Here is a 19,340-nt window from a genome sequence, read left to right on the forward strand (position 1 = left end):
GCAGGAGAGGGAGACCCCCCTCCAACGCACGGCCACCGGAGCCGCCTCGCAAGAGAGGGAGACCCCTCTCCAACGCACGGCCACCGGAGCCGCCACGCAGGAAAGGGAGACCCCCCTCCAACGCACGGCCACCGGAGCCGCCACGCAGGAGAGGGAGACCCCCCTCCAACGCACGGCTACCACCGCAGCAGCCGCCTCGCAGGAGAGGGAGGCCGCCCTCCAACGCGGTGCCGCTTCTGCCGTCGTCGTCTGAACTGCCGCCCAGGAGAGGCAGACCCCCTGGAACACGGCGTCAGGCATATATGAGGGGAGATTACGCCACAACCATGATGGTGGCGATTCCCGGACATTGGAAGTGACGTCATGAGGTTTGGCGGGAGATTTGAACTTCCTCTGCGGTTCCTATTTAAACCTCCTCAGTTCTGTCTGACATTGCCTTCTGTGGGTTTTCTATGCCTTGTGCTAGTACCCAGATAGCGTTTGATTCTGTATTCTCGTGTATGATCCCGGCTTGTCTGACTTCGTTGATTTCCTGATTCCTGACCTCGGCTACGTTTACGTTTATCCTCTTTTCCTGAATCCTGACCTTGGCTACGTTATATGACTATCCTGCTCTCCGGAAACCTGACCTCGGCTTGTTTGACCTGTTCTGTCCTGGAGTCCTACCTGACCACGGTGTCTCCTAACTACTTGTACGTGACAACATCTCATTAATATATATATATATATATATATATATATATATATATATATGTGTATATATCAGTAAAGCACGAAGGGCAATATAAATGTAAAATTATTTGCAGGATAATAGATCACAGACTACTATACAATTGCATACAACAAGTGGGGAAAACTCTGATCATAGTGAAGAAATGTATTATTATTATTATTATTATTATTTTTTTTTTTTCACACATACTAATAAATTAGTAAATTATTAATAAATTAGTTAAAAAAATATATATATGTTTAATAGAATTTATGGAAGGTTCCAAAGACAACTAGAACAGCAGAACAGTGCATTACTATACATTGGATTTATTGTATTTATTTATGGAAATGCAGGTGCTGATTATGTATAACCCACACAGTATATCATGTACTTTCTATAACCCACACAGTATATTATGTACTTTGTATAACCCACACAGTATATTATTTATTTTGTATAACCCATATAGTATATTATTTATTTTGTCTATTGCCTCATAATATTATATTGATCAGTATTGTAACTTGCAACAGCATTGCTATTAAGTGTTATTGCTTCATCACCATATGTGAAGACAATAAAGTCAATAGATGAAACAAAAGAATTCTGATCCCTATCTCCTGATCTGTTCTTTAACAGTAAAGGGTTTCTCAGTGATCAGCCCTGCCCCTGTCCTCCTCCACCTCCACCTCCAGGCGTTGGTAGCCACATGCAGGTGCCAAGCAACCAGCAGACACAACACTACTACTGTTCATGTCAAGAAGCAGATTTGCCTCCCTGCTTGCCACAAGGAGACTCCTGCAAACTAAGGTAAGCAAACACACTAATACAGGCTTCTTAAATAGTTAAGTAACTGAGTCCATATTGGCATGTTGGCAAGTAAAGGTTAAAGTTCTGTCATTAGAAGGAGTTGTATCAAGAGTTTACAGCACAGAAGCATACACTCTTGTTTCCTTTTAGCATAGTTTAGATTTTTAACTTGTGATCTCTAAAGCATAGTCGTACATGCTTAATATCGTATATTTCGTACTACATTGTTGTTTCCAATAGGAAGGTGTGCATTGTACCAAATAGGTGTCTTTAGTTGATAATTAATAATTATTGTTGTGTCTTATGTGTCTAAAATAAGTTTGAAATTGTGCAAAGGAATTTGTGATACTTTTATAAATCTGTTTTAGAATTAATTAAAGAATAGATATAATTTGCATGTTAATAGGGTTCTGTAATGAAATAATAAATAAACAATACAGTAAAAATATGGTATAATGTGCATGTTACATTTGAAACTAAATTTAAACTTGAATTTTGCACGACCTTTTGTGCATTATAGGAAAGTCACAATGTATGTTTTCTGTCATACCTTAAATTAGCTTATATGTTGGTTTGAACCTTTAACTTTAAACTTATGTTTTTATTTGCTGTTACATTGTATCATTTATTGTTTTTCTTATTTATACGGTGTTATAAGCGCTGGGTTGAACTATTGGTTTTAGGTTTACGATCATGTTCTTATGTAGCTGTACCAAAATGTACATTGTACAGTAGAGTTATGGAACATTAAACATTAATAAAATTTTTGGGAAAAGTTGTGAATGAATGAATATGTCTAGTATTACCAGTTGATTAATGTATACCTAAATCTATAAATAATGAAGTAATAAATAAAAAATACAGTAGGACAGTATTAAAAAACATAGTGAATATACATACCGTCGCCATAACCAGTCACTTGCAAACAGCCCCAAGGTTAAATTGAGAAATAGGAACACTCACTATACCGTCTATCACTAAAGGAAAACGTGATTTGCATTTAGTGATACTATCTGCTCAGGTACTAAAAGCAAACATGAAATGAATGTTTTATTGGCTATGTGGAATAAACTACAGATTATTAGTTATCCAAATCAATTTAACAAAGCCAATGCAGTTAAATGAACTACTTAAAATACAATGTTATACATGGCTGCTGGTAGTAAGGCACCCCATTAATGTATGTACTACTAATAAAACATGGAATTTAAGAAGCTCCATCAGATCCTTACTGATATATGGTATCCAGGTTGAACAGGACTGTCTTATGCATCAACTTCTTTCCCATAGCTCCATCCAGGCCAGTTGTATCGGAGTGTGAGAGAGGTGAAGGTTTGTGTAACCTCTGGCTTGGACCCCCTAATCTTTCCTGCTTTGTGGAGGACAAGGGGGAAATGTCCCATTGGGCTCCTTAGATTAAAATGGGTCACTGTCTGAAGCTTTTTATGTGTTTTACTTGGAGTTTCACATATCACAACTATAATGTTTACAGCAACGAGGACTTTAAAAAGAATTTACAATATAACTTGATCCTTTCTGTACTTGTTTTATGCATTCTTTTCTATAAGTGGGTTCTGCACAGTGTACATTGAGGGTTACACAGTGCCTTGCAAATGTATTCACATTCATTTTGTTGGAATTAAAATGGATTTGTTGGGGGGTTGTATCATTTGATTTCAACAACATGCCTACCACTTTGAAGATGCAATATATTTGTTATTGTTTAAAAACAAGAAATAAGAAAAAAAAACAACAGAAAGCATGTTGACTATTCAACCCCCAAAGTCAATATTTTTTAGAGCCACCTTTTGCAGCAATTACAGCTGCAAGTCTCTTGGGATACACCCCTTTAAGCTTGGCACATCTGACCACTGGGATTTTCACCCTAACTTCAGGGCTAAATTGCTCCATCTCCTTTAAGTTGCATGGGTTCCGCTTGGATTGAGGTCTGGGCTTTGACATTTAAATTTGACATTTAAATGTTTCCTCAGGTCATTGTCCTGCTTAAAGGTGAACCTTCGTCCCAGTCTCAAATCTCTAGATGACTGAAATACAGAATTTCTCTGTATTTAGCGTCATCATTCCTCAAATCCTGGCAAGTTTCCCAGTCCCTGCTGATGTAAAACATTCCCCCAGCATGATGCTGCCACCACCATGCTTCACTTTGGGATGGTGTTCTCAGGATGATGAGAGGTGTTGGGTTTGCTCCAAATTTACTCTGATCTGGCCAGCCTTCATCTTCCTTCATTGTGGAGGCAAGGCAGATTCAGGCCCAGTCTGTACCAGTATGCAACTTTGTATCAGCAAGTCTTGTGTATGCATTTTGCTTGACATTTTAGTTTATTTGTTCAGTTTTGTGCTTTAAGTGCTGGTGAAAACAGTGACCATATCCACATAAGACATTTTAATGTAGGTCCATGAAGGATTGTTTACAGGTACTGGAAACTAAGGTGAAAGAAAAAAGACACTAAACAATTAAAACTTAACTTTTTATCTGAATCCGCTAAGAATGTTGACAAAATATTGTAATTGAACCTGGATAGTTCAATGCTCACTACAGAGTTAAACTACAGACCAAATAGCTATAACAAAATAACCTCTCGGCTGCTACTGCTATCCATGGCTCGATATTCAAAACAGTATTAGGGCAGAGGCGGTCTTGATTTAGTAATTATAGAGGTCTGAGCTGAAAAACCACCCCTATGAACCCAATTCATCATGTTTGAATTAGATCATGTTTTAATTCTATGCAAGGTGGACAAAATTATTTTTGATGTTTAGTGTGTTTGTATATGAAAGGCCATGTTATAAAAAATCCTCTGCAAAAAAAAAAGTGTTCTAGTGACTTTAGAAAAATTCAGATATTACTTAATATTTTGTGTTTTATAAGACTATGTAGTCCTGAAGAAAACAACTTATTTGTATAGTGAACCTTTTTAATGTTTCTAACATTTGTTAAACTTATTTCTTGAATCAGATACCACAACAGAATCTACTTACACCTGCTTCCTATTAAACTGGAAAAAAAGAATGGAGGAACTACTGCATTGGTTGGAAATTAGAATCTCATCATCCCTTAGGCCACGGTCAGATGATATTAAAACTTTACTACAGGATTATACTTATAGGTAAGTAGGACTTTACTGAATGCTCACATGTTGCTAAGTAAACCTTTTAGCAATAAATTAACTCTGATTTTTTTAACTTTAGAGCCAGTTTATATAATGTCATTTGAGTAATGTTGCTAATGTGGATTTTGAGCTAGATGACCTAATATTTAGGTAAGGTATTACAAGTATAACTTGAGTAGTACTTAGTCCCCTTATTCTCAATCTGAAACCTATTGGTCCGCCATATAATTTATTAAAACCAGCTCATGTCAAAGCATCGCTAATTACTGGTTTGGAGTACAAGGCTTGTTGATAAGATGAGCCTTGCTTTTATTTTGCTGGTACCGTATTCCTGAAATGTCCCTTAACTTTTTTATATATTGTTTTTTAGGAACTGTCTGTTAGAGTTCCTGAAGAATGAAGATGTCCATGCTTTGTATATCTATTTCAAGCATACCAAGACTTCGTTGGCAGCCTCACTCTCTCCCCCTGATAGCCTTCAAAACAAATGCATATGTTTTATTAAACTGGGAACTGCATGCAAACTTTCACTGGAAAACATAGGTAAAAACAGAAAAAACAAAACATCAAGAGACAAGGACTGATAACACTAACACAGACTTTTGAGGCCACTTTTTATGTAACGTTCAAAAAATATATATGTATATATGCCCATATATGACCATATGTACACTAAAAACTCTCCCATGTTGCAATAAACAAAATGCTCACATCTATTGATCTCTGGCAGCAAATGTGTTTAATTAGACTTAATCTAAACCCGACTGCCTATCATCTCTACAAGATGTTGCCCTGTTGACATTCTTATATGAGACTGGTTTGCATTGCTGTGAGTTAAAAAATGCTGAGGCCTACAGATCTCAAAGGTCGTTCCTAGACCAAATGGCACCCAGGCAAGAATACTGTTTTGGTGCCACCCATTATTTTATATTTATTCTGTTATTCAAACAGTTTCATTTATTAACATATAGTTTGCTTTGTGTTAGCTTTTTATTTAAACATTAATGTGACTTTTATGGCTCTACAACATGATACACTCAACCCAGCAAACATCCTGATCTGTTAGAAAGGAGAGACGTGAAGGGAGGGAAGAGGCAGCTACCCAAGATGCCTATTGCTAAAACTGGCCCTGGAGATCACTTATGTTTAGAATTGGTCTGTATCAATATATGTGCCGCCTGTAATCCTTATTTTTTTTCTCCTCAGCTAACAATGTGATATCAGTGGATTGTGCCAAATTCCCCTTGACGTACATTAATATGGTTCTTCACCAAGTTTACTTGCCACTTCTGTGCAATGACGGCGTAATGGCTGGAGCACAGTTCAGTGCTGACAAAATCATTGACATTTTGCATAAGTTTACTGGGGACCTGGAGATCATTGCGGGTCATGCTGAGGTAAGACCAGTCCTCAAAGAACCGTAATAATCATCCACCAATTAGTCTTGCTAGTTCTAGTTTAGCCATAGCCTTTGAATGTAAATTGCTTTCTCTATATAATTGAAAGATATTATTAATAATAATGATAATTATAATAATAATAAGGGTATATTTCAAGGTAATGGCATCTATATAATAATAAAGACAAATAATAATAATAATAATAATAATAATAATAATAATAATAAAAGAAGGGTATGTTTCAAGGTATGGCTTATCTAGTTCCCAGAGCTAGATGTTAAATCTGATAACTTAAGAATACAAAATACTATTGAAGGTACTGTATCATGTAAAAGTCAGTGTTACGTGATGGTCTTTCAGTACTAGTTGTATACGTACTGTAAATATAAAAGCATGTTGATTTTCTATTAAGGGTTCAATTGTGCTGCCGGTCCCTTCCCTGGAGTTGCTAAAAAACACATCATTAGTCAGTAAACACGGAGCTGCGATCCATATTTTGGAAACAACAATTATTGGCTGGATAAAGCAAATCAAGGTGAGATGCTAGCAGCTGTACATTGGTCTACCTTTAATCTTAGAAGAACATTCAATACATCTAAGGGAGGCGGTTGGCAATGGCAGCTAATGAAGTTTATAGGGGCAGAAAACACAGGAGTAGTTAATAACTCTTACATATGAATTGTTTAATGCAAGTATGCAAAAACTGTGTGTAATGTAACCTCAGAACCCCTATGTCCAAAAACATTATTTTTAGTACAATGAGAACAAGGTGGGATTTGGTATAACAACATCATATTCTGGTTGCTTCGGGCTATAACCCACAAGATGCTGTATAAGAAGACAGAAATATCATTATTACACACAAATAAATAATTATAAATTAGATTACATTTTTTATATTGTTAAACCAATGGAAGTATTTCACTTATTTCACACGTAGGTTGTCCTGAAACATGACCCGCTCACAGAAATTAAAACCAAGGGTCAAAAACCTGGGATTTATGAAGAACAGGACATGTGGAAAATGCATATCCAGACTCTTCAGTCTATAACAAAACAATTAAGTTCTGTTGAGGCTACAGATATTGTCTCTCTCTTGGAAGAAGCGAAAAGCACATATGGACATTCAATCAAAACTGTCTCACAGGACGTGAAGAAGGTGAGTCTAAAAGTTTTCATAGGGTCAAAACTCTGACCTTTAATGGGGTCAGTAGCTATCCCAGGATTACTTACTGGATAAAAACATTAGATAACCCAGGGGCTCTACACAAATCTGGGAAACAACCAAAGCACATCTTGGCAAAAAGTACTCTAAAACAGGACTAGATAGGCATTACATTTTTTTTGTTTCTTTAAGATGTATTTGCTGTGTGCAAGGGTTTCATAAACGTAGATGTTGGGGGAGTTAAGAAACTTTGGTGGCCAAATGTGCAGGGGGGGGTAGCAAAGTTTGGCCAAAGTGTACTATGACTGAGGAATTGTAGTACCGGTTATTGGCTGGCAAGTGTTGTTGATGGTGTGTCAGAATAGCTGCCTTGCATTGCTTCTTTTGTAATCTTTTGTAACAACGTTTTTTTATGTAGCTACAAAAATCTTTAATTTACAGGCACTTTGCCAGGCTGAAGAAAACCTGAGTTTTTTGAAAACGCTACTTCAGTGGTATGATAAGATGAAATTGGCTTCATCTGAAAAAGAAAAGCAAACATTGTTTCTCCCAATGTTACATAGTTTATTTCTGGTTTGGAAACATTCAAGGTAATATAATGATCTTATTGTATTTCTGTTTATCACTTAATTTGTGCATAATGGAATTTGACAATGATCTGTTAATAAACAAGAAGACTAGATATTGGACCATTCTGTTGGTAACTATATTAATAATCCCATTAATTAGTGGGCATATATCCATAAACCATTTTCCGATACACATTATCTGACTGGGTAATAAATGAGCAGTGTTCAAGAAGAAAATTACCTATGTTTACTATTTGTTCTTACATTATGTATATTACTAGTAAACTAATCGTATTATTTGTACTACACAGGTACTATCATCAAAACAAAGTATTTTTAAATCTTCTCAAACTAATGTCCAATGAGGTGGTACAGATTGCCGGACACCTAATAGGAAGAGATATATTAGATGCTCCTCAGGTAAGACAGTTAATTTCTCTCCATAAGCAGAAAAAAAAATGAAAAAACAACCTTTGTTGTACTTACTGCAGATGATTCATATAATGCAGAGATGAATAAGCTTGATTATCTTGCTCTATTCACAATGCATTATAGAGTGCCAGCTCAGACCTTCTTGCAGGAAGAGCTGCAGGAGTTGGTCCTAGACATTTCATTAAATTGGATGTGCCGCTCTTCTCAGAACCTACATTTTACATGTTTACACACTGGATATACTAATGTAAAAGTGCTTAATTCTTAAAATAAGCAATAAGATATATTTACAATTCAACCTTATGTGAATACAAATGGGAAAAGCAACATATGTGTCTTGCCATTGGCCCAACTGTCTCTTACCTATTAACTTAGCTGTTCTCTGTTGTTAAGGTTGGTTCCATGTAGCCTTTTTAATGGTGGGATTAGGACAAGAAAGAGAAGTTCGGGGCAGGAAATTAATAAATGCTACCGGCTCTGCCACAGGTTGATACAGATCACAGGTTCCGTAAGGCAAGATTTTATACCAATTATCTCTAAAACAATCCCACTTATATGCAGAAACATTAGAACTTGACGACAGATAAGAACAATTTGGCCCGTCTAGTCTGCCTATTAAACCTCTGACCTTCTAGTTTTGGACCATGGTATCTTTTTCTAACACTTCTCCTTCCATGAAATAAACGTCTTTCCTGTAATCTGTTAAAACCTTTTAAACATTTAATCACTTCACAAACTAAAACCGCAAGAAATAGATAGTTTTAATGGGGAATTTACACCAAATGTTTTATTGCCAGTATCAGATTAAAATATATTCTTAAACGTATGCGCTGTTTTCTTTGTTAAAACACTCTAGTTTTTGCTTAATATACCGTATTGGCTCGGATATAGGCCGACCCCGTATATAGGCCGCACCCTAAAAGTTTGGTGCTTTTTTAAAGAAAAAGTTTTTTTCTTTAAAAAAGCACCAAAAAAACATGCTGCCACTCTGTCTCCCCCCCAAGATATGCTGCCACTGTCCTCCCCCCCGAGATATGCTGCCACTGTCCTCCCCCCCGAGATATGCTGCCACTGTCCCCCCCCCACCGAGATATGCTGCCACTCTCCTCCCCCCCGAGATATGCTGCCACTGTCCTCCTCCTCCCCCCCGAGATATTCTGCCACTGTCGCCCCCCCCCCCGGAGATATGCTGCCACTCTGCCCCCCCCGACTCACCAGAGCAGACTCCCAGTCGTCTTGCGGGGCCGGCGGGGGACATCTACGCAATAGGCGTATACAACTTCCGGTGCCGGGACTCAGCGGATGTGCCGGCACCGGAAGTTGTATACGCGTATTGCGTAGGTGTCCCCCGCCGGCCCCGCAAGACACCCGGGAGTCTGCTCTGGTAAGTCTTGGGGGCAGAGGTAAAACGCATCGTGCAGACGGTCACCGGCTGCGGTGATGCGGGTAAACAACCTCCGCAGCCGGTGACTGTCCGCACGATGCGCTTAGACAACCTCCCGTGCCGGCACCCCCCCCTCCGTGGAATGTGCTGGCAGGGGAGGCTGTGTATCGGAGAGTAGGATGCAGGTCCCCTGCACCGCTGCGGGGGATCTGTATCCTAACCCTGCTGCCTGCCCGGCGCCCGGGACTGTATGTCCCGGGCGTCGGGCGCTAGACCCCGAATATAGGCCGCACCCCCACTTTAAAGACTTAAAGTGGGGGAAAAAAGTGCGGCCTATATTCGAGCCAATACGGTAATGTTTTTTATACAGTTGCATGTTAGCCATTTGGATGTATTCTTCATTTTATACATTAGCCAAATCTACTAGACAAACAATAGAATAGCTCACCCAGCCAGACTTCATTAGCATTGCCATAAAGAATCAGCTCAGTGTGGTGATGGGCAGGGAAAATCATCCATAATATGGCATGACTGATAACAATGGCAGCCTCCAGATCTGCAAATAAAGGAAGTTTATTGGAACAAAATTACATAAAACCAGGTTTTTGTCAATGCTAACCTACTTTATTGTATAATACACTGTATTTTAAGCTCAAGGAGGATTTTTTTCTATGGGGCTTTCTCTTTGATGAAGGAATTTAGTTATATTAAAACTTTAAATCTCTGAGATTATCTCAGCCGCGATTCACGCTTTAGGGGAAAAAACACACACATTTATGATACATATCATTGTATCAGCTGGTTCATTTCCTTTTGTACAGACAACATTGCTCTGCACAGATATGTCTGTTTTTATGTTATCTGATGATAATATACTTGTTGTTTATCTTTTCACAGGCATACACTTTATTAAAGGAAGCATTAAAACTGTGCGCAACATTTCGTGGGACTTATCTGGATATAAAAGTGAAGGCTGATGAATATAACACAAAGAAGATGGAGGAAAATTATGCACAAATGTATGATCCCATAGTACACATTTCCTTGGTTTGTTTTAGATTGTAGTAAGCGCCTGTCTACAGAAAACACCAGGAACATTTTTATACTGTCACACAATTTAGCTTTATCATTCAAATTCTTCTAAAATTAGATTTTTTTTTGTTCTTAACCTTTTTTGGGGTAATTGCTAATGAATTGTACGCACTTATTGATGTACTTATATTTTTTGGCCACAGATTTAAGAAATCAACAGGAGCTGTGTGGAATCTACGTATGTACGAACCCCCACAACCAAAGTTTAACAGAAAAGACTGGTTTGCAACAAATCAAAGGAATCTTAAAGATGACTCCCAGGATCGATGGGTAGATTCCCCGTGGCCACTACATAATGCCACCTGCTTCCAGAATATTAACATGTTTATGGAAAGGTGAGAAACAACAACTGTTAGTAAGCATTAGCTGAGTATTTGAACTTGGATGGATTGAGTACTAGTAGTCAACAGATTAACTGCTGGTAATTGATGGTGAATGTCTTCATTGCACTTGTCACAAATGTATTGATTGTTCTTTAGCAGGTAAAAGCATTCTTAAACAGCGGACTTCTCCTTGTTCACAGTAAAGCAAGAAGTAGTAATTACTTGGAGTAGATCTAGAGAGCACGGCACACGATGAATAACGGTTTGGGAATATCATGATGATCAATAACAAAATGTAGCCAGAAGCTTTTTTGATCTCTTAAGCACATCAGAAAGATGAATGCTGGTAGATTTCTCAGGCAATGTCAAAGTGTCCAGAATAGAGCATGCTATGAAAAAAAAATTTTAAAAAAGCTGAGAAGAAATGTAACTAAATCCAAATTATTCCCTTTGATATATTTGCAAATTCATTATTCAAATCCTTTGTGTGCTCTCTTTCGTCTGCTCTTATTTGACGTGCGCATGATGCACCCAAGTGTATGGCTTATGAAGGATATGTGCAGTTTCTTTTACTATATATATAGTGTCTTTATTCAGTTAGTATTTGCCCTCCCAAAATGTCTTCAAAGCTCAGTGTATGTCTTGATGCTTGAATGGCAATTCATTATGATGTAGATTTTAACTTGTTTAGGAGTGCCTTGTTGCCATAGAACTATACAGTACATTGCGCATGACCTGTCATCTACACTGCTTTTAGCACAATTAAATATTTATCAAACCTACATATAATGTAATTGTCCGAGACACTTGGCTTAAAGCTGAAAGGCTGTTTAGTGCAACGGGATATAGTATAAAATCTGCAAAGTTCCTTACTGCCAGAACCAGTCAGGGATAGAAGGGAGCTGTAAAGTAGCCAAATGCTGTTTATTTTTGGAAGAATTGTCTCGATATCATGATTTGGAAGAAATATTAAGCTAGTTAAAATGTGTGTAGTTTGTTTATGATATAGTCTTTTCTGTTTTACCTTTAAGGTGCAATGATGTGCTTGACTTAGTGGAGACAATGAAGCATTTCCAAATTCTGAAGAACGTAGCGGCTATAGGGGGTGCCGGCTCCTCCAGTTTGGATGCTATGGTGCAAGAAATTTGGGACATGTATTGTGTCGCAAAAAATACTCTTGTTAACCAAATAGCAGATATTTTGACAACTGACAAAAACAGTCCTTTTGAGAGGGTATTTTTTGACTTCAGAACTACTATAAAGGTAAACTAAATAAAATAATATAACCTTATTACATTTTTACATTATTTTTGCAACATTTGATTCTTGACTTCTGTAGTCCGGTCATCCAACGTGCTGTCGCCTACACATATCTACAAAGTTATTCTTTTTTAGCTTGGCATGCAACACCATTAGGTCTGCTGGCTAAACTTTGGTACATATAATAAAGGGCCAAACCCCAGTGAGCTTCTTCTGCAGGAAGAGATTGGTTGGCTCTGTATAATGCATAGTTTGATTAGTCTATTCCATATGGCCTGGTTCTGTCATTCATACAGAATAAGCTTACTTGTGCTGACCCACAGCTATCCTGCTAACTCCCTCTTTGGTGAATAAACCCTAATAACATATGACATTTACTTTTTTGACCCTGGACCGTAATGATCTAGAGTAGGACAATCATGATTCATTTTGCTAATTCACATGTAATGCTGTTTTTGGAAATTTAGTTGGTTTTTTTTACTGTTTTAGTAAACTTTTAACATTTTTCAGTATTCACTATGGCGAGTAAATTGCAGTCATGTTAGTCTAAACAATATATGCATTTCTTATTTATAAGAAGGAAATCCTGTGGATTGTCACCATCTGTTCAGTTGTTACAGTTGTATTAAAATCCAAAGTGTAGTGAAAATTGCATTTAGAATTACCTACACAGCATGTAAAGTGGATTCCATTTCACTCAGTGCTGCTCAGCTTAGAAACATTATCAATATTACTTTATTGCAGAGTCTAGAACACCAGCTTGGGGGTGTTCTGAAAGCCAGTTTTCATCAATGTCCTACCATTGCTTCACAGCTGAGGCTTTTAGAAGTGTTTGAAGGAATCAGCAGACGAGATGTTGTAAAGGTAAAATTAATTCCAACACTTATGCGCTTATTGAGCTAAATCCTCATGCAGTTGCATACAGGACACAGAAATATTAAGGTTGTACTATGCTGCCCTACCCTTTGTGATCAAGCTCGACCTAACCATATCTCACACTTTCTTAGGTGAGAGGTCTTTTTGTCCTGGTTATAAATGCTGATTTTTTTTTGAACTGATTAAAATTCTGGCATTTTCGCATAGATATTACTTTGGATTGGATTACTTGTGTTATACCTTTAAAGTTGAGTCACAGCCTGGATAGCCATTATACCAGGCAGAGTCGACAGTTTATCCATGTAATCCAGCACTATTGTAATAGCAGTCGCAGATAATTTATTTTTCTTTTTTCCTCAGGCTCATTTGAAGGACAAAGATCAGCATCTTGTTTCTATGTTTATTGAAGAACTCACTCAGGTGAATGACTTGTACCTGGCAATGGCCAACAGTCCTCCATTGCATATTAACATGACACCGGCCATGAGCAAGCTGTTGTGGATTAAAGGACTTCATGCACGGATTTCTGTAAGTTGCTGCCTGTTTTTTATTTGTACGTTAGATAAGGATGAAGTAGTACATTCTACTGTGGATTTGAGCTGGTCTTGTTATGCATTATAAAGCTTTCTTCAGCTTACACACATTTTGGCATTTTCTATTACTTTGTTAAGGAGCCCATGGCAAAGCTGAAATTGGTATCACCACTTACCCTTGAAGGAGACTGTGGCTGGAAATTAAGACACTTGTACAAAGAGACAGAAGAAGAACTAGAGAGGTATATATAGTATATATATGTTGTGACACAATACCCCTTCACTTGGTACTCTGTCCGGGAATCTTTACTTACACACAGTCTATCAGGCTGCAGAGACGGCTCAGGCACGAGGAGGGTAAAATAAAAGGCTGGGCCTGTTTTTATTTTTCACCACAGGCATTACAGAAAATAAATAAATCAAAACAAAAAGCCTTGCTCTTGTGAGCACTAATTAATACAAGGTTCTCCAACCTAACTGCAGTTGGACGGCTTATCCATTCCCAACAAACAAAAAATAACAGTATATATGCAATATTGGCAGCACTCAGTATTTTGGCAGCACTCGGTATTTTGGCAGCACTCGGTATTTTGGCAGCACTCGGTATTTTGGCAGCACTCGGTATTTTGGCAGCACTCGGTATTTTGGCAGCTCTCTCCCTCTCTCTCTCATGGAGCCAAATGATCTCTCTTGCTCTCAGTTCAGGAGGCTACTTAACTGCCTCTCCCATTAATTAGTGGAACCAGGTGAGTACTAGGAGAGTATCCGTGAATCTCCGGACTGGATTCCCACCTGCTGGTCTTCGGCTTCTCACAACCTGTGGAGTGGAACACTGGCCTGCCCTACTCTCCAAATGCTCCACCCCAGGGACCCAAAATACACAAATAACAGACATCCAACAATTCCATTATTTGACAAGACATCTCCCTGGGGCTGGTAAAACTATTGAGGGTAACCACCCTGCAAAATATAAGGGGATATATACACCCCCTCCGTTATCATCCCCTGCTGTCTGTCACAATGTATATATAATAGCTGGTGTGATGTACACTGCCGATGATGCTTAGGCATCATGTATGGGAGGCTACAGATGAAAAACATTTTTATTTTCATTTCTGTATAATATTCAACCACACAATTAGGTTTTATCATACAATACAGATTGACTAATCACCATTAACATTTATACAGTACTTATCAAGTGGAAGGGAAATAATGGCTCCACAATATATATACAATTTTATTAACATATAGTACATATTTCTGTAAAAACCTGCAATGAAGCTTTCATTATGCTTCAAAAAAAAGGAAGGCATAGATCTAATTATCTATCCTCAGATATATATTTTCAAGAACCCTCTGTGATGTGCGGCAAAACAATCTGGATAATAGTGTTGCCCTATGGGCTTACATCATGTCCCCATGGCACATCAATGGCTAATTCCTGCTGTGGCTGGAATGAAATGAAAAATGACATTGCAGCCAATATGGAGTACCCTTGGATTGTTATCAATCAGGCAACACAAATCTAACAACCTGTTGTAAAAATATCACTGGATTTAGTATGAAGCAAAATGAATGCTTATTATTATAATCAGTTGTTTGCAAAGCTTCACGATACTTCTCAATGACATTCAATAAGATAGAGCATACATTTTTATTTCTTGTTCTCCAAATACAAGGTTTAGAGACCGTCACATGAAATCTTGGCTCTCCGCTGTGGATATGGAACTCAGTGATGCTTTAAAAGTCCCTCTGTTTGTAAGTATTTTTTTTTAAAATTTGGGTTAACTAGACTGGAATAATAATACTGACTTGTATTAACTTAAAATAACTTAAAAAAAGGAACAAAATGACTCAAAGATATGTATAAAACCAAAATGAGCCACCTAACCTACAGTACAGTTATATTCTTACTGCTTTTTTTGTGTTTTAAAGCCATTATACTTATTATTTGTTTGCCATTTAAAATAATAAGTGAGAATTGGAACTTTTTTCACTAATATGGTGTCACCAGTATAAATAATCTCTACATTATTCAGCCCTCTCTTGTTAGCCTACTGGAGGGGTATTAGCTGGGCTTTTTATTATAGAGGAGCTATATGTGACCTGTACTTTGAATGTAGTCATTTGAAATCCAAACATTGACCTAGATACTATTCCTGAAGATATCGTACAGGTATTAGATATCATATACAGGGATCTCTTTTCCAACTGTATATTCAGATTTTCCAATATATAAGCATTACTAAAATCAAGGCCTATGACAATAATAGATTTTCACCAAATGAATGCATTGTATTTCAGAGATCCTCTGGTTTAAAACATGATGACGATGATGAATATCTGGATAAAATTGAACTAAATCTCAATCCAGACCTTCTAGTCTATTTACGAGAAGCTGAATACTTTATGGGACCGCCATTTTGGATGAAGGTAAAGAAAAGATTAATAAGATATATTATGTAATATTACAAAACTAATTTCCTTCTATTTCCTTCTTTGCAACAAATGGTACTCTATGTAGGTCGTTGAGGTTAGTTATGAGAATCCTAGTCTTTTATGAACACAGACAGGAAGGATTGAAGTTTGGGGAAGACCAAGGATTGGAAAGACATACAGTATCAACCAAATCACATTGGTGGATAGTTCAGGCTATTGAAATGGCCTTGGGCTGTTTAACCTTGTATTTTCAGTTATAAACACATTTAAAAGCGCTAATGCCTGTTTGATTTTATTCCTAAAATTACAATTAATTTGATAATATACAAAGTTTATTTTTTCTTTTTAAACATTTTAAATATCTGAACATTATCTGTAGTCTTGCAAGATAAATACTTGTTCTTACATAAATAACAACATTTCTACCGCTCTTTTCATGCGTTCTAGCTTCCGGAGTCTATTCAATCTTTAATGAAAAACACGGATATTACTAAGTTCAAAGTGCTGGTGACACGTCTCGAAACGGTAGTATCAAAATACAATGAAGTGATAAAAATGATCTCGGACCACCAGATGGCACTGTTCGAGAAGAAATTGTTGAAGTCCTCTGAGGTACAATTTAAAGTCAATATATATATATATATATATATATATATATATATATATATATATATATATATATACATACAACGTTATAGGCAAGGTGACTTTTGTGTAACGGGCACAGGGGCTGGATTCCAGATACAGGGGTAGTGGGTGACTCAAAATCCTGCGCAGAATGAGCACGCTCCATCAGGTTGAGTAGCAGTAATAACAGAAGCGAAGTTAAGGTCTGTGATTGAAAATGGTCAGGAAACAAGTCGGGATAAAAGAACAGGAGAATAGCAGGATGGTCTGTAAACAAGCTGAATTCAGGAACACCACAAGGCAAATCCGAAAATACAAGGCAGCTAGAAAAATGTATCAGCACCGATAACTGGAAGGATGGGGTTTATAATAACCCAAGGGCCCATTAAGCAATAAGTTATAACCAGTACCTGATCAGTTAAAGAGAGAGGGGAACAGGCAGAGGATTGACTTCTGCCACAAAAGGCAATAAAACCTGCAGGTGGCATTCAGAACAGGAGCATGCGCCAGCAAACCCAGACATCAGGGTTCAAATTCCTGGGGATCATGACACTATGTAAACATAACCATGTATTTATTTATTTCAGATGCTTGCCAATTACATTATAAAGGTTATCCAATACGATATAATATTATCCTTATGTAATCAAGTGGAAATCAAAAGCAAATTATGATTTTTTTTTTTAGATCTGCCAGATTTTATCAACATACACAGCCATTACACCATAAGATAAATACATTTTTAGTTGAAAACTCCACCAGAAACAGAGTTGGCTTGATTGCATGGTCTGTGGTTCTCATTCTTGTCCCAGTATAGTATTGGAAATAATTCTGCCATGGCGGCTTGTCTGTTTGGCGTATTCATGGAATTTCTCAAACTCTCTTGTTTTTGTTATTACTTAAATTTTTAATTTTATGCAAACTTATGTAACAGGGAGAAAGTGATGAAATCAGTGATGTAAATTTGCCCACATATTGGGCAAATTGGTTTTGGTTATATTATGATAGCCGGTTTTTTTCCTTTATAAAGTCATCATCAAGATGTTAATTTAGTCATGACCTTTTCCAGATGAAAACCTGTTATACGACTTCTATAAGCAGATCAATTTCACAGGTTTTTCTTTTTTCGAACAGATTCTGAAGGCTGGAATGACCTTTTTCACATGGAGCATGGATGAAAGTGCAGATTACATTGAGCTGGCCATGTCGCATATTTGCACAGACCTCTATACCAATTTCTTCATTGTTACAAACAATTACAAGGTTATTACCGAACTATCGGCTGCATGGTGCAAAGGAAACCTTGACATTTTCACCTGCCGGGATTTCAGCAGGTGCTATTCCATTACTGAATTATTAATAATGCAGAGGTACGTTTCATTGTGGTACATAATTCTGATCTGTTTTGAAATGAAGATTGCGACATAAAAACAAAGTGCACCGTAAAGAAAAAAGAGTTATAACGCAGGTACTGATTTACAATGTGAACAGCAACTATTTGTCAATTTACAATGTACCATTCCTCATACACAAAACATCAGCATCATTCTGCATTAAGCAGATCATTCAATGACTTGACAGTGATGCTAGTAGGTGGAATTGGGGACAGCATAGGTGCATGAATAAAGGTACATAGAACACAATCAATTTAAGCATATTTTAAGCATATTTTTGCCTCTGAGTGTTAATTCATGAATAGTTATTTGGGTCCTTTTTAATTATAAAATGATAGAAATCAGACAATAAGCAAGAATTAGACAGTCTGGTAATTATGGCAAACTGCTCAGGTCACGTGCAATTCACAGAGGCCCATGGCTAGCCCTTGTAAGGGTATAACGGCAAAGAGGGTGTAGGTAGAGGGCAAATGAAAAGGACTAGTGGCAGGAGATGACTTCTCTCATCAGACACTGCCTCGTGATCACCAGTTTGGCCTTGGTCGAGGGTGCTTGAGGGTACTATTTGGAAAATACAAGCAGAGGCATGCCCAAGTTCTTACTTAAAAATGATTTGTCTGCTTACCAGTTCATAAACAATATGGCCTGTCAAAGGTCTCCCTTCAACCCTTTTAACCTATATGTCTAATTAGGATGTAGAAAAAGTATCTTCATTTAGCACGTTTAGTGTGTTCATTAAGGGTCGGATTGACATATGTGGATCCATGATTGCACTACTTAGAACTTCAAAGGGACATTTATCCCAGGTGCAACTTTACTACTTGTCACTTTAATTTCAGAAACATGGAGCATGAGCTGGAAAACATACTTGTTTCCGATGGCAAGAGAATCCACAATATTGTTGACGAATCCTTCGTTGCAAGCGGTATTAGCGAAGCATCTCCAGCTTGGCAAGACTATATCATAGGCATTGATGACCTGATCTTCCAAGGTCTGAAGAAAGTCACCATCTCTAGCTTGGCTGCACTTCTGAATACACTCTTGGATAGTGAGGTATGTCAATCAATTCCCAGCTGAATAAAAAAAGGACTTAATAAAGCAAAATATTAGATTTGTAGAAATCAAAATAAAATATATTGACCATAATACCAAGGATGATCCTAGGGATGAGGTGTCCCTCATTAATG

The 19,340-nt window shown here is 37.5% G+C and overlaps 1 protein-coding gene across 1 annotated transcript in view; it reads left to right on the plus strand.

The window, feature by feature from the left end:
- The first annotated feature begins 363 nt into the window (after positions 1 to 363).
- Positions 364 to 19,340, plus strand: part of LOC149300926 (uncharacterized) — a 164,755-nt gene continuing 145,778 nt past the window's right edge. The window contains exons 1-18 of the mRNA XM_089484481.1: positions 364 to 368; positions 1,355 to 1,525; positions 5,027 to 5,199; positions 5,863 to 6,053; positions 6,997 to 7,215; positions 7,663 to 7,811; positions 8,102 to 8,210; positions 10,504 to 10,625; positions 10,842 to 11,033; positions 12,053 to 12,284; positions 13,026 to 13,145; positions 13,518 to 13,685; positions 13,829 to 13,932; positions 15,373 to 15,451; positions 15,998 to 16,126; positions 16,580 to 16,744; positions 17,894 to 18,129; positions 18,993 to 19,206. Coding sequence (XP_089340607.1) covers positions 364 to 368; positions 1,355 to 1,525; positions 5,027 to 5,199; positions 5,863 to 6,053; positions 6,997 to 7,215; positions 7,663 to 7,811; positions 8,102 to 8,210; positions 10,504 to 10,625; positions 10,842 to 11,033; positions 12,053 to 12,284; positions 13,026 to 13,145; positions 13,518 to 13,685; positions 13,829 to 13,932; positions 15,373 to 15,451; positions 15,998 to 16,126; positions 16,580 to 16,744; positions 17,894 to 18,129; positions 18,993 to 19,206 — 2,778 coding nt within the window. The remainder of the gene's footprint in view (positions 369 to 1,354; positions 1,526 to 5,026; positions 5,200 to 5,862; positions 6,054 to 6,996; positions 7,216 to 7,662; positions 7,812 to 8,101; positions 8,211 to 10,503; positions 10,626 to 10,841; positions 11,034 to 12,052; positions 12,285 to 13,025; positions 13,146 to 13,517; positions 13,686 to 13,828; positions 13,933 to 15,372; positions 15,452 to 15,997; positions 16,127 to 16,579; positions 16,745 to 17,893; positions 18,130 to 18,992; positions 19,207 to 19,340) is intronic.

Source organism: Sceloporus occidentalis, unplaced genomic scaffold (genome assembly GCF_023333645.1).
Source record: "Sceloporus occidentalis isolate IW3139 unplaced genomic scaffold, rSceOcc1.0.p SCAF_22, whole genome shotgun sequence".
In the NCBI taxonomy this organism is placed as follows: domain Eukaryota; kingdom Metazoa; phylum Chordata; class Lepidosauria; order Squamata; family Phrynosomatidae; genus Sceloporus; species Sceloporus occidentalis.